The sequence below is a fragment of the Periophthalmus magnuspinnatus genome, chromosome 19, assembly GCF_009829125.3.
Source record: "Periophthalmus magnuspinnatus isolate fPerMag1 chromosome 19, fPerMag1.2.pri, whole genome shotgun sequence".
Lineage (NCBI taxonomy): Eukaryota > Metazoa > Chordata > Actinopteri > Gobiiformes > Gobiidae > Periophthalmus > Periophthalmus magnuspinnatus.
This window is the reverse complement of record NC_047144.1, coordinates 10495223-10511060: the sequence shown is the minus strand read 5'-3', so window position 1 is coordinate 10511060 and position 15838 is coordinate 10495223. Positions and strand designations below refer to the sequence as shown.

At 36.9% G+C, this 15838-nt stretch overlaps 1 protein-coding gene across 1 annotated transcript in view; it reads right to left on the bottom strand.

Annotated features, from left to right (window-relative positions):
* The window catches only part of fmnl1b (formin-like 1b), a 29815-nt gene that overhangs the window by 11945 nt on the left and 2032 nt on the right, over nucleotides 1-15838 (bottom strand). The window contains exons 2-7 of the mRNA XM_055229644.1: nucleotides 4175-4258; nucleotides 3504-3587; nucleotides 2962-3035; nucleotides 2180-2263; nucleotides 1969-2094; nucleotides 432-519 (exon numbers count right to left, since the gene is read on the bottom strand). Coding sequence (XP_055085619.1) covers nucleotides 432-519; nucleotides 1969-2094; nucleotides 2180-2263; nucleotides 2962-3035; nucleotides 3504-3587; nucleotides 4175-4258 — 540 coding nt within the window. The remainder of the gene's footprint in view (nucleotides 1-431; nucleotides 520-1968; nucleotides 2095-2179; nucleotides 2264-2961; nucleotides 3036-3503; nucleotides 3588-4174; nucleotides 4259-15838) is intronic.

Here is a 15838-nt window from a genome sequence, read left to right as displayed (position 1 = left end):
AGTGATCCAGAGAGAGTGAAAGAGAGAGAGAGCTCAAGTGAAAAGACAAGAGTGATCTACAGACCACAAGGTAATCTACCACCAGTGTCACTTTACCTGATGGACACAGTAATCAGTATTATACTGACTATTATTCTTCTCTGTAAAGTCATTCAATAAGTATACTCCATTGTAGTTTTATGAAGGTGTAAAAACAAGGATTATTCTTGATAATGATAATCAGAATACTCATGAAATCAAGTATCAAAGCTAGAATATTTTTTATAGTTCTAAAATCGATTGTATAGATTGATACATTCACAATCTAAAATGAACTCAAACGTTTAATCTTTTACTATGTCTCTTTCACCTTTTTTCCTCTGCTTAAGTCATTCTAGGCATAACACAACAGCATAGTACTCCTGGGGGCACGCAGAGCGCAGGTGCAGTACCTGGTAGTTCATGATGGCGCGTAAACACATGATGCACAGGTGCGTGTCGTCCTTCTGGCTCACCACACGGGACGTCCTCAGAGCTTTCCTGTTTGGAGTTCAATCTGACAGTAAGAAACGCTGCTCTTACACACAGGCCTGTCAATATCACACTGTACTGTAAAACACCTACTCAACTACAGACCTATCACCGGAGGTGGGTAGAACTCAGTTACATTTATTCAGTTATTTTTATTTTTTATAAAATTGCACTTCATAAAGTAGTTTTTGTGGGACTGGATACTTTTGAAGTACCTTCAGTACTATATTTAGTACATTATTACATTGTCAAAAATCTTATGTTGCAGACAGTCACTCTTACTCGAGTAGTACTAGTCAAATTATTTCTTGAACCACTACTTGTTGATAAAATACCTACCTCTTCCTGTACCTATTTATTCTGTATGTTTAGACATACTTCCACCTAACAGATTCACACTAATTCACACAATGTAAACTTTAAAGTAAATCTTTTTTTTCTATTATAATGTGCTAAGGCTTAAAAGCACAAGGCATATTACAGATCAGATCTGTGGAGTGTCAAGCTCGCTCATTGTAAGAATGCATGTTTCTCAAGATATTTTCAGCGACTACATGTAATTAATCTGTAATATATATATTTAATCCCATACTGTGAAATAGTCAAAACAAAGCATGTCTTTTTACGTATGTAATTTTATTTTAACTAAAATGGTTTTCACACTGATACAAACTTTTTAACTCATTTGCATTACAAATACTGAAAATAGTTGTTTACTTGTTTGTCTTCTATTGTACTATATTACTTCAAAAGACAGCCACTCCCTACAGCACAGGTATGTCTGTTAGTCACTCAGTGGACATTTTTCACATTCACACAAGAGCCAAATAACTGAGAAAACCACACAGGACGTATCATTGTGACAGGAATGCTCTGCTTTAAATGCCCTGTCCTGGGACTTTAGCCTGTGTTGTGTGTGTTGAGTGTTTTGGCTACATTCACAGACATATATAGTATTCTCAGGCATATTTTAAAGAACTGCAGAAATTATTTTTCTCCATACGTGGTTTGACAGCTGCAGTACGGCTGTCAACATACATCAAAAATGTCAAGCAGAGAGACAGTGCAGGGAATTATGTGGTCTGAATATTAAAAATGCCTACCATAGTTTTCTATGACAGAACAGTGTTGTGTCTACGGGTTAAGTAAGAAGTAATTCATGATGGTTTAGAGCAAAAAGACTGAAAAACTATTTTACCCCTACTGTCACTGGTCTTAAATAAATTAGGAAAAGCGCAATTAGCATGCTAGTTGTTGTTAAAAAAAGCTGTGACAAAGCACTTATAAATAATAATAGTGCATAAGGTAAGTGAGGACTAACTTTGGACTACTGCAAACTGATTAACATGAAATAGTTTAGTGAGGTTGTATGCACTGCTTGTTAGTTAGTACTGTCTGTGAAACGATTGACCTTCTGGGATCTAATAGTGTTGAATTTGGACTTAAACTGGTCCTCACCTGACTGTAAAGGCTTTGGTGGGCTTGGAGGCACTGTGAGAGGGAGAGTTGGTGGCACTTTTGCTCAGATCTTCCACTGATTTCTCTGCTGAGGCTGCAGTACTGTCCAGTGTATCTCCATCATACCTAAAATTTGAGTTAATGCAGTTATGTGCCTCAATGATGAAAGGGAAATGTTGTTTTTTTTAATTATAGTATGTATGAAATGTACATAGCAGCACTGTGGGCATAAGACAAGTAGTCCACCAGCACATCCAGACCCTGGTTCTCCTCATTCAGAAACTCCTGAGCCCAACTGCAAAGAGAAACAAAAAATAATGAATGTTTTATAATAGTTACACTAATTTACTACATCTTACAAGCCCTATATTATTGTACTTTATGATTTATGATATAATGGTGTTCCTTATTAAAAAATATATCCAAAATTGTGATTTGTTTCATTCACATGTTTAATACACAACTCTGCATAATTAGGTTAGTTTAGTTCTTCTCTCAGATGGAAAATACTCTGCTCTACCTTGTGATGTCACGAGGTAATACAGGAAATGCTCCACTGTGTTTTTAAACTCCATGCATACATCTTCACTAGAATCATTTTGATGTTTTCAGCCCTGGGATTACCTGTCTCTACTGAACAAAAGGTAAATGGTAGATGGTTAAGTTGAAAACTACCACTACATGACATCACAAGGTGGAGCAGAGCATTTTGAGCTTTGGAGATGTTACAGATTAATAATAAGAGTTACTCAAAAATGTGTGAATGAAACAAAAGACAACTCCAGGTATGATTTTGATGAGATAACAACATTCTAACATGGTTTAAAGGAATAAATGTTGTGTAATATAGGACATTTTAGTATGTCATAAAAGGGTTAATGTGAGAGTTCTGGTATTAAGTACTTATTACCCTTGTTTTGTTCTTCAAAGTTTATTATGGCTAATTAAGATGTAGTTATTATAAATTGTTATCAATATTGCTATTTTACATACCCGATGTGATTTGTCCGTAGAGAGATCTCCAGCTCTCTCAGGACCTGGGTGGACTCTGGAACGCGACGTTTAAACTACAAGAAAAATAATAAACTTATTTTTGAGGTAATTATTATTACTAAAACGAAAGCATAAGTCATCTTTCAAACGCCAGTGATGCATAACAGTTTCATTACATGTTTAATTTGTGATGCTCTTATATCAGAACCACTTTTAACTTCCTCTGCAATTTGAGCTAGAGCAGCTCATCTGTTAGATAAGCCACATGGGCCAGCCTTCACTCCCCATATGCACCACCTGTTCACTAGAACTGATGGTCTGATCCGGTTGTCAGGTAAAACTTGCTTTTTTCTTTACGCAGAGTCCATTTGCCCCCTTCACAACTTTGATTTTACAATTCTAACTTGATGTTTAGAACAGATAAAGAGATAATCCACGAGATAAACTATACCTTGATTTTTAGCACTTTTAAGTAGTAGTTCACATCACCTCATAGTAATTACCATGACAGGGCTAGTATTATGTAGTGTATTGCCTTGTACCTTGCGACTGACCCCTCCATGGTCCAAATAACTCCTGAGTTTGTCCAAGTATGTGGATGGAGGATTCTTCACTTGAACTCTCTCCTGTGGGGAATTAGACATGAAAATAGCTATAATTAGGCTGTATTGTAGAGTGAATGGTGTGGGTTTGTGGGTTGATTGCATAGCATTTGTTCAAACACAACTGATAATAGTTGCATGCAGACACACAATGGTTACATCAAAGCATTTGTACATCCTTTGTCCATTAAGTAAAATGACAAAACGCTGCCACAATGAGCAGTATCAGTCTGCATTGAAGAAACAGGGAGGCCTCACTCCTGTTGCTATGGTGTACATTATTTATATAGCTTAGGGATATGTGCCGCTCCATACCAAGTTATGAGAAAATCAATCACAAACCATGAAAAAGGAAAAATTACAACATATTTTGGATCTGATGGCAACAATATACCTCACATATTGCACAAAGGTAAGGCTGGAAAAACAGCTAGTACCAATCTAAACCAACAGGTTTTTTTTTAAATCTGATATTGGTGTGTTGGTGACATAAAACCAGAAATTAGCTATTAAAAGAATTGTGAAAATATTACATGAACAGAATTCCTATACACAGTATCCACAAATTAGCATATAGTTTGATATTGCAGAGTATTTGGGAAGAATCTTACATGGTCACAGATCAGGTCCCACTTCTTTTCATTGTCGTACTGGCCCAGGATCTTCATTTTGTCTGGAGGAAGATTCATAGTATCCTGAAAAAAAATAATAAAATAAAATAAAAAATAAATAAATAAATAAAATAATAATAATAATAATATAGAAATAATCAATGTGTCAAATATATACAGTAACCCAGTATTTAACCAGGTTAAATCACATGTGATGACTGTACATATCCTTGTGCGCTTATAGTGCATGACACCACATTTTTTTTATAGTGATTATCTCCCCTATTGTCCTTCAAAGATGCAAACATTCCTTGTCAGCTTGACTCACTGCTGGGTTACTGTATTATGGCTTCATTAGTACTTATATGCAGAGCAGCTAATTTGGATACACTGCTGCTATGGCTACCCACAATTCATGCATATGATGCTGAGGAGGTCATAAAAATACCCAGACCCAAATCGATCATGAAACTCGAAAAAAACATACTCATTTGAATAAGTATGAATACAGGCAATATAATAAATAAACAGGGCAAAATTGGATCTTTTGTGTGAGACCTCATGGAAATCACTATAAGTCCAGCAATTAATTAAAACAATACATTATGGAATTTTAGTTTAAAATTCAGCTATTGTGACAGCACTATAAAGGAGTGACATCAGTCTTGTATTTTACTAGCATGATTACTTGTTACTTATATTGCTTCAAAACTAGGCCACAGTGCACTTTGTTTCATTAATGTAACCAGTGACCCTTATCGCTGAAGTCAGTTTTTCTGCCTGCTCAGTCGGATGTGGTCCAAGGGGAGTTTGTTGATGACAGCAAACCACACTCCACAAGAACGCTCCCCTTTCTCAAGTGTGTCCTTGGAAACTTTTTTTTTTTTTTTGTAATTCTTTATTTTCAGACAGTGGGAAACATTCAGGGTGCAAAACATTAAACCAAACACAAAATCCATCCACAGTCTTTTTTTTTTTTTTTTTTTTTTTCTTTCACAAAAATACTAAAACAGAACTTTATACACTGGGAGAAAGAAAACAATACTGCACTGACCTACATAATAAATAAAGAAAAGTTAAGTATCAAAGCTGACGCAGGAGTGAGGGGTCATCTCTTTTACAGCAGGGTGCGCTAGTTGGGCCGGATCTCCACAAAGTCCGGACGTAAAGGCTTAATATATTTTACCCAGTTAGACCATAACTTAATGAAAACAGGTTTCTTGAGGCGAATTGAGAAGGTAATCGCTTCCATTACATATATATCATTTACAATGTTTATCCACTCTGAGTTTGTGGGGGGCTCAGGAAGAAGCCAACGTCTTGTTATTGCCTTTTTAGCGGCTGATGTAAAAATTTGGAATAGATATTTGTTTGTTTGCTGAAGTTGATTAACACAATGACCAAAAAAAAGAGTTGAAAATTGTAATGTTACTTTTACTTTAAGTATACTTACTACTGTCCTGTGGAACTCGACCCAAAATGGTTGTATTATTGGGCAGTCCCAGAATATATGCCAATGATCAGCTTTCTGAGCCCCACACTGTCTCCAACATCCAGCATTCCCAGCCCCAAAATGTATTTTTTGCTTTGGCGTAATGAAAAAGCGCATTAAACATTTCCAATTAAACTCGCGCCAACTATGAGAATTAGTACACTTCCATTGAGATTCACAAATATTCAGCCAATCATAATTTGATATTATCAGTCCTCCTTCAGTCTCCCATTTTTCTTTGATATATTCTGTTGAATGTGACTTTTTTGCCAAAAATCCTTTATAAAAGTTAGCAATGGCCCCTTTGATTGTATTGTTCTTATAAGCTTTCAGGAATATTGCAAGTATTGGATCATTAAGATCTGTTTTAACCCAAATGTTATGTTCAAAATAATTCCTCAATTGCAGATATCTAAAAAAATCATTATTTTCAAGATGGTATTCCGTCTTCAAACTATCAAAGTCCTTAAATTTACCATTTTCTGTAAGTGAGTAAAAAGTTGTCACTCCTTTTAGGGTCCATCGTTTAAAAGTATTGTCCATTAAGTTAGGCCTAAATCCTGGATCAAAAGCACACCACTGTATGATTTGTATTTTCTCATCTAACAGATATTCTCCTTTTACTTTCATCCAAATTTTTAATTGAGTTTTAATAAATGGATTCCTAATATCTTTGATATAAGAATCCAAGTTTGTATGGGCCAAGACTGCATGTATTGGTGGATCTTTATCTGCAAGTTCTATATCTTTCCATCTAGCTTGAAATTTCGGGGAGCACATATTAATAAGAGGCTTGAGTTGTGCAGCATAAAAATATCCTTTAAAGTATGGTAGGGCCATGCCCCCTTCTCCTTTTAAAAGCTGTAAAGTTTTGTATTTAACCCTGGGCCTTTTTCCTTGCCAGATGAATCTAGAAATTATTCTATCTAATTCTGAGAATTCTTTTGAAGTAACTTCCACTGGAAGAGCTTGGAATAAGAAAAGATATCTTGGGAGTATATTCATTTTCACACTTTCAATTCTGTGGCTCAGACTCAGAAAGGAAACAGAGTTCCATCTTCTGATATCTTCTTTAATTTTTATTAATAAAGGGCTGTAATTAATTTCTGCCAGTGTTGCAATATCCTTTGGTAAATAAATACCCAAATATTTCAGTATTTGTTGATCCCAATTAAGAACATATTTGTCACGAATTTGTTTTGGAGGTGAATAGTTGAAAGATAAAAGTTGGGTCTTTTGTATATTCAGTTTATATCCTGAGTATTTGCCAAATGTTTGTAAAAGTGCCATCACCTCTGGGAACGTAATAGTAGGATCAGATAGATAGACCAAAACATCATCTGCATACAGAGCAACCTTATGGTCTTCTCCATTTATGCTGATGCCCTTTATACTTTCAGTCTGTCTTAGCCACTGTGCCAGGGGCTCAATATAAAGAGCAAACAAAATTGGAGATGTGGGACAGCCTTGTCTTGATCCACGCTGTAATTTGATAGATTTTGAAAGATGCCCATTTATTTTTATTCTGGCAGATGGCTTATTGTATAGAGTACTAATAACTTGAATGAATTTTGAATGTACACCAAATCTATCCAGTACTTTATATAGAAAAGACCAACTGACCGAGTCAAATGCTTTTTCAGCGTCTAGACTTATCAACAGAGCCTCCAGTTTATGCTGATGAATGTGATGTAAAATATGTAAGGAACGACGAATGTTATCATGTGTTTGTCTCTGCGAAACAAAACCAGTCTGATCTGTGTGTATAAGGTATGGAAGTAATTTTTCCAGTCTTTTCGCAAGAATACTTGTAAATAACTTATAATCAACATTTAGTACTGAAATTGGCCTGTATGAGCCACACTCCAGTCTATCCTTACCTTCTTTGGGAATAATTGAAATAACTGCCTCCCTCCATGAGGGTGGCATCTTTGAGTTTTTCATGACCATGTTAATTGTTTTGAGAAGGCATGGGGTTAGTTCAGATCTGAGTGATTTATACCAATCTGGAGGAAAGCCATCTGGGCCAGGAGATTTATTAGCCTTCAACTTGGAGATGGCGCTATTGAGTTCTTTTTCTGTTATCTCAGCTGTCAAAATGCTATTATGTTCCTCGGATAGTCTGGGTAAATTAAGAGAGTCAAGAAATGCCTCAATTTTTTGTTCACCCTCTATAGGTGGTTGTGTGTACAAATTTCTATAGTATTTTTCAAATGCTTCCTGTAATTGCTCTTGTTTATACAGTATAGCACTTGAATCTGGGTCTTTAATTTTGTATATATTACCTTCAGCTCTCTCTTTCTGCAGTCTTCTTGCGAGTATTTTTGCAGCTTTGGGGCCTGCTTCATAGTATTTTTGTTTCACAAAGACAAACTTTTTTTCAACTTCTTGTGAAAACAGTAGATTTATTTCATTCCGTGTTTTTTTCATCTCCTCTAAAAGTTTTGGGCACTGTTTATCTTTATGTTGCATTTCAAGGTCTTTCAATCTTCTATTAAGATCCATATGTTTGAGCTGTTTTATTTTTTTGTTGTGTGAACACCAAGAGATAATTCTCCCTCGCATTACAGCTTTTAGAGTATCCCACACTATATCTGGGTCCACCTCACCTGTATCATTAATCTCCAAAAAACATTTTATTTCCTGTCTCATCTGAGCCACAAACTGAGGGTTGTTTAAAACACTTGTATTGAGTCTCCATAGTGTATTTCGTGGTGTATCTCCAATATCTACTGTACAGAAAATAGGGGCATGATCAGATAAATCAATAGAGCCTATAGCGCAACTACCTATTCGATAACGATCTTTCTTTAACACAAAGAAGTAATCTATTCTGGAGTAGGTATCGTGTGGATGAGAATAAAACGTATAGTCGCGACTAGATGGGTAAAAGTCCCTCCAAAGGTCTATTATGCCTAACTCTCCCATTAAATTATTGACTTTATTATGTAGTGCCGTTGTGGGTATATTTTTGGATGTGTCTAAATTAGGATTAAGCCTAATATTCCAGTCACCCCCACAGATTACAGTCCCCGGTGCTCCAATCATTAAGTCAAACAACCTTCTATAAAATGCAAAGTTACTTCCAGGTGGGACGTAGACATTGCAAATAGTAACTATTACGTTGTTTATTTTCCCTGTAACCACTATATACCTTCCTTCTTTATCTGACTCCCCAGATACATATTCAAAGAGTATTTTTTGTGATATTAATATAATAACTCCTCGTCTTCTTCCTCCCTTGTATGATGAGTAGTAAGCTTTTGTATACCCCATTCTTTTCAGCTTTTCATGTTCTGAGGGTGAGAGGTGTGTCTCTTGTAAAAGTACAATTTGAGCATTTTCACGTTTAACTTTTGATAATATTTTGGTTCTCTTAGCTGCACTTGAGATCCCCTTCACGTTAAAAGAAACAATTTTAATATCTTTTGTACCCATAGCGTATTAAATATACAATATAATTATCCCGCGTATAAAATAAACCAAAAATTAAAATAATAAAATAAATAAATCTTCCTATATGTTTAAACTTGTGCACCAACAAGCTCTCTCCCAAAGAGCAAAAGAACACAAATAATAAAAATGACAAAACACTGAACACAATATAACAGAACATAACAGGTGCTTCCAAGGCGGAGGCTCGTATTAAATGAGCCCTACAGGACCCTGTGTGGTGTGGGTCCAGATAGGGGAAAGTCCCACCTCGTTGAGAAGGTGGGGCCCTATGATATGTCCACATACTAGCAAGATGTTGTACAGAAGAAATAAGGGAGCATTTTAAGTCCCGACTCGGTAAAAGTAGCAACTTTGAAAAAGAAGTAGAGCACGAAAACCAGATTTGACTGTGTATTTACCTTAATAGTCATGGCGTTTCTCATAAAAGTGGAAAAGATAACCTGTCTTAATAGACATAGGTCTGGAATAGTGATCCGGATCCGTTAGTCCTCTGTGTGGGCGCGCCTTCGAAATTCCTGGAGCTTCTCTCTAACTCGAGCGTGCGCGTCTCCCTGCAGCGCTGTCTCCCCCGCCGAGCCGCGATGACCGTCTCCGCCTTGGGTGCGCCGGCCCCTCGCAGGTAACCAGGTGGACAAAAGCCGTATTTCTTCTTGGTCGAGGGCAGTTGGAGATTTCACCAGGCTGACAGGGAGCCCCCGGGATGCCATATCCCTCGTTGCTTCTGCCGCGTCTTTATAAATGCGCGTGCCTTCATTGTAGAAAACACGCATCTTGGCTGGATATGGAGTCTGAAACTTAATACGTTTCTCTTTCAGCACCCTTTTGGCCTCTCCGTATTCATTGCGTTTTCTTAGCACTTCAATGGGAAAGTCATGATCAACAAAGAAGCGCACGTTGTCACAATACACTTCTTTTTTCTGCCATGCTTTCCTGATGATCTCCTCTTTAATGCGGTAGCTGCCAAACTTCACTACGATGGAGCGCGGCTTAGCTTGAGTGTTGCTATTGGGTTTGGCTGTCAAAGCTCTGTGTGCTCTTTCGATTCCAAGTGCCTGATCAGCAGGAAGATCCAGCGCCCTTTTCAACAAGTTGTCCAAAAAACTGACCATATCTGACCCCTCTTTGTCCTCCGGTATACCATAAATGCGAAGGTTTTCCCTCCGCGCTCTGCCCTCTTGATCTATCAGCCTCTCTTCCAGGCTAGCTTGGCGCTCCGTTAGCCTCTTGATTAGCGTGGATGCTGCTTGTAACACGGTCTCTGTCTCTTCAATCCTCTCTTCCGCTTCATCTATTCTCTCATTGACTCTTCTCAGTTCGTTTTTAATGTCTGAGTATTGATCATTATTATCTTTTCTGAAATCACGGATCTCATTCAGGATATTCCAGAGCGTAGGCTCAGGTGTAGACATATCCACACCCTCGTGGGCTCTCGCTAGCTCCGAAGAGCAGCCTTTTTCGCCATGGTTCTCGGTGTCTTCGTCATTCGTATTTGCATTTTTCTTACTTCTTGTCGAAACTCCCGTTTCCATCTTCAATCAGTATCACCAGTATTTGTAGAAAGCGTGTTTTTGGGAGTTATTTTGAAAAAAAAACCGTCGGGCTCACGAGAATCAAGCTGTCATCCTCTCGCTAGCGGAACCGGAAGTCGTCCTTGGAAACTTTTAATAAGCACAGTCACACTTACACATCCACCAACTGAAACATGCTGGTGTCCTATGTACAGAGGTGTAGAATAGACAAATAAGATATAAAAAAAACGTATAAGAAAAATGTCTACTTAAGTATTATTGCATATATTTGAGTATTTGTAAGACTAAAATCAAACTTGTAATTAAAACTGCCAGACGTGATCAAGGGCCCTGGGAGCTCTTGTGACCACAAAAAGGAACGCTTCAGTGGGAAGGCTGCCTTTTAACCCAAAATTACCACTGCCGGAATAAAATATTGCTTTCAAAATGGCCGCATTGCTAAGACCTTGTTATGACCACACCTGAGACTTTGGCAAAATCTTTTAACAAATTTTATTCCTAGATATGTCCTGATGCTGCTTCAGTTTGGAGTTCATCAGATAAAAAACATAGGACAAGTTCGTTAAAGTATGAGGCCTAGCATATTCTGATTCAAAATGGCCGCCTTCACATTGGCGATAGGGTGTGGTCTCCATAGACTTTTTTGCTCAGGCTCAGATAAAGAATTGAGGAATGGCCATGTGAATATGGACGTAGATCATTTGTGGTCTTCATTGGCATTTGTTCATAATGTGTGTACCAAATTTCATTAGCCTATGACTAATTAAATTTGTCTATTCCATTTTAATATTGCAGGGGACACTGGAGAGACATTTTTAAAGATAGAAATTTAAAGCACGTATCATTACATCCAGGTCATCGATACACAAAAAAGTTACATTGAGTCCATCCAGATCTGGTCATTTTTGCAAAAGTTGTGCTCAGGCCCTAATTAGAAAGGACAAAAAACTAAATAATGCACAAAATCTAGTACAGACTTAAAAATTGGAAAACTAAATCATATCTGATTCTGAACAAGCAATGTCAGAATGTCAACATAAAGAGTTGGTCAGTTGTAGACTTACTCACACCGTAAAATACAGTATATTACAAATAGCACTAAAAGTATGGCATCTGAAACCTACCATTTTCCCCACCTCTGCCTATTGGCTAACCATAAAAATACACTACAAATAACCTAAACAAAATGCAAAAACATATTCAAATCAGGCTTGTTGCTTGCAATGTTTTTTCTTAACTTTACCTCCTACAATGCACTGAACCTTTGTTATTAAATACATTACAATTTCAATGTGAACAGTAAGTGCCCAAAACTGCAGATTGTTCAAAACGATTCCAAACAGATACTTGAGCTCAAAGAAACAGCCAAATGTAACCTTGGGAGGCCAACATAAGATAAAAATAGTAGGGATGGACAAGATCTTGTGCCACAAGATCTCATGAGATCAAAGTGCTACAAGATTGTGCACACTTGAAAAAAATTATCTTGTGAGATTTTTTTCCCCCATATGTTTGCATTTGGATTGGACAAAAAATGGTTGGTGAGTTAACATTTTGAGAAAAAAAGCAGCGTTACAACGACACAAGTACTCAATAAAAACTGTAAACTAAGCAATTTGTTCATTCTAATTTATATCAAAATGTCCCCTTCACTATCTCGTGAAGCTTATTTTGTGTCTTGGCTCGTCCCACCCCTAAAAAATACAGGTTAAAAGTGCAGTGATGACAGAGGAGAGAGAGGAACAGCAGAGAGGAGGGGATCAATAGTGTTGCTGGACTGAATGTGGATCTGATAAATCAGGGTTGATGAATGCAGCTGGCCGCTCAATACACTGCAGTTGGATTTGGTCTGCTGCGTCAGACATAGGCATATGTTAGTTATCATTTCAGAAAGATATACTTCATGAATTATTTATTTCCATATATGACTTTGGTTCAATAGCCATGTTCTACTAGGTGACAGTAGCTCAGTTGGTAGAGTGTTTGTCTATGGATCTGAAGATTGGCAGTTTAAATCCCACTCTCAACTTAAAACATCATTGGTAGAGCGCACAGATCCACAGGTGAGTGGTTCCTTGATGTAAAGTACTCTGAGAGCCTTGAAGGTGGAAATGAGCTATATAAAACTGTAACTATTTACCGTGTTGGGTAGGGCTTGGAGATATGACAAAAATACATATCAATGCATTTTCCTTATATTGACTGACCTAGATTTTCAAATTTATTTTAACTTTAATTACTGTCATTAAAAAAGTAATTTTTGTTCAAAGTCTGAACTCTGTTCCAAACCACATTCGTTTACTGACATAGGATTGGCTGTAGACTTCCATAAAAAATCCCCATTACTGACAAATGAAATAACTTAATCTCAAAAAAATTGCCCAGCTCTATGTGGGAGTCACATGCTCTGGGAGTCACATGACTTTTACCACAGACGAGCTAGAGGAAGCGTCTTGGGAGAGTGAAGTCTAAGCTGCTTAGGATGCTGAGCTCAATACACAAATAATTTAAATGTTGGTTCAGTTGGACGCCATTTTGGAACTGGCACATATTCAAAAGGCTAAATGTGTCTTGTAAGAAGATAGTTATAAACAGTTGGGCAATATATTCCAGTTTACTGCATATAGACAAAAAAACACAATTTGTTCCACTGGGAAAAGTAAAGATTGATTACACTGCATACTGAAGTGAAGCGGAGCAGAGTGGAGCGTTTTGTACAACTAAATGATGCATGGTTTCTGTGAATTTGAAGCCGGATTGACATATTCACGAGATAGTTCAGTAATATTATTGGACTTCGGTCGTTTTTGTAGAAAATAAATATGATAAGAGTTGTAAGAATACATTCACATAACATAGCTCAGATGTTTACAGTTATTCCTATGTGTATCAAGTTGTAAATTAATATGCTTTAGTTTTAAGTTAATCTCTTCTTAGCTCTATTTCTGTGTCTGCTGGAGAAAAATTTACAAGTCCACCCACTGCTGCTCTCCCTGTTGAGAAATATGCAAAGTGTTATGTAAAACAGTGATGAAACCGAGCCTGCTGCTTTGAGCCTTGGAGCGCTCTTATTAGCCGGTGACATGGGAGCACAAAGTCATAATTGCATTGAAAAGCCCACTCACTGCTTTTACCTATCTGTATCTTTACCTCTGCAGCAGATCAGTGTGGCGTATTGGGGATTCTCTTCACACTTGTTAGTATGCAGACGGAGTATATCAGGATTTAGAGCAAGGATTAGCTTTGCGGAGTCAGCAGAAGACTTAGAAGAAGATGGTCTACATTTTGTCTGTGAAATCTGCAAATCTATTATTAACTACTGCGATAAAAAGACACCTGTTCGAGGTATAGGGATTTAAAAGTAATGAGGTAATGCTTGTTGTCACTGCAGGCTAAAGGTAGTTGGCAAAAGCAACATGGAAAACAATGTGGAAATCATATGCAAACTGGCCATGTAAAATACTGTCCTTGTGTTTAGTCATGGCAGGGGCAAGTAAAGGGCAGGAGTAGCTATCATACATTTTAATTTAATATGCATTTTCATAATTAGTAGGAGCAATTGTGCTAATGGCGCTAGCAGTATTCATTGGAAAAGATTTGCTAATAAATAAACCCATTCATCAATTCAACCAACTTGAGTTTTGTTATGAAATAATGCTACTGAACTATGCTATTGAACTTGAATGTACTGACACTACTAAAACTACTACTACTATGACACTTTCTACTACTACTACTACCTTAGTGCAGTATTTTCATTCATTCATTTATCTTTATTCATACAGGGAGAGCCCAATGAGAGCACTCATACTGTCTTTTTCATGAGCACCCTGTTAAAATACAGAAACAAGCAAACAAAAACAAACAAAACATATAATTACATAAGTCCATTTAAAACATTACAAACAGGCACGGGTGTGACTATAAATGTTAATCACCGGATTATCAAAGTGCATTTGTGGCACTGACACATCCAGTTTTGCATGTCCTTGAAATGTATTTTCATTTTTGGGAAGCAAAATAACCAAAAGCCTTTTTCCCATTTCAGTTCTAGTGCAGCTTGTTTTTAGTTTGTATAGTGGCTGTACTTGGATAGACTACTACTTATACAGCAGTTATTGCAAATTAATACCGGTATGTTGTTGTCTAGTTAATGCATTATCAGAAATTCCACTGAAAGGTTTTCACAGTAAACTGTTGGTGTCTACTTGATAAAGAGTCCTATCTTCATTTTAGCTGCTTTGCTTAACAAAAACGGAATCTCTACGGAAAAGCAGGACTGGATGTGTTGGTGACACAAACACAATTTGGTAATCTGGTCACAAACGTCTATACACACTTGTTTTAATGCTTTATATGGATTTATATACTTGTACTTTGTACTATTCTTTCAGCTTGTATTGTATTTTAAACAGGGTGTCCTTGAAAAGGGAGCCCAAGTGCTCTCAGTGGGTTCCCTGTATAAATAAAGATAAATAAATAAATATCAACATATTTGTAGTAGTAATCAAAAAGAGTTACAGAAATGGTATTATAATGTAGCAGTCAGGATGCTACATTGTTTGTCCACATAGTACAAGGAAGTCTTCAACTAAAACCACAAGCTGTCTCTAGAATGAAGAGTGATGAAGCCATGATTAGGGAAAATGAGTCATGTGCCAAAAAGTGTTTGGCAGAGATCTGTCCAATTACAAACATTTGCCCAAGATTAGGAACAATTTCACTACTGATGTCTTTTCATACTTTTTTTAGACAGCCCAATTATCTTTTTCTACTTTGACTGGAAATTCTCAGCCAGCTCTATGTAATTTTTGAAAGATTGAAACGTAATCTGTCTTTCTCTCTACTATGATGTAGTATTCAGGTCACACATAAATTGATTTCACAGACTTGCCCTTTTTCGTTTTAAGTCAGATGGCTATCCTGACACCACCTCAACTTCATCCACACACAACCTCTTCATCAGCATAATTAACATCATTATCATCACCACCACACATTTTTCTCCTCCTTATGGTTAGTCCTTAGTTCTGATGTGGTAGTTCTGATATTTTTGTTTAGAGTTTAACCCTTGGTTTGACCTACTATAGACATAGTTTATCTGGTGGTGCCTAAATATAGCCTAAATATTTTCTTAGATGGTACTCAGTGTGAATAGTTTGAGAACCACTTCCTTTTACTATTATT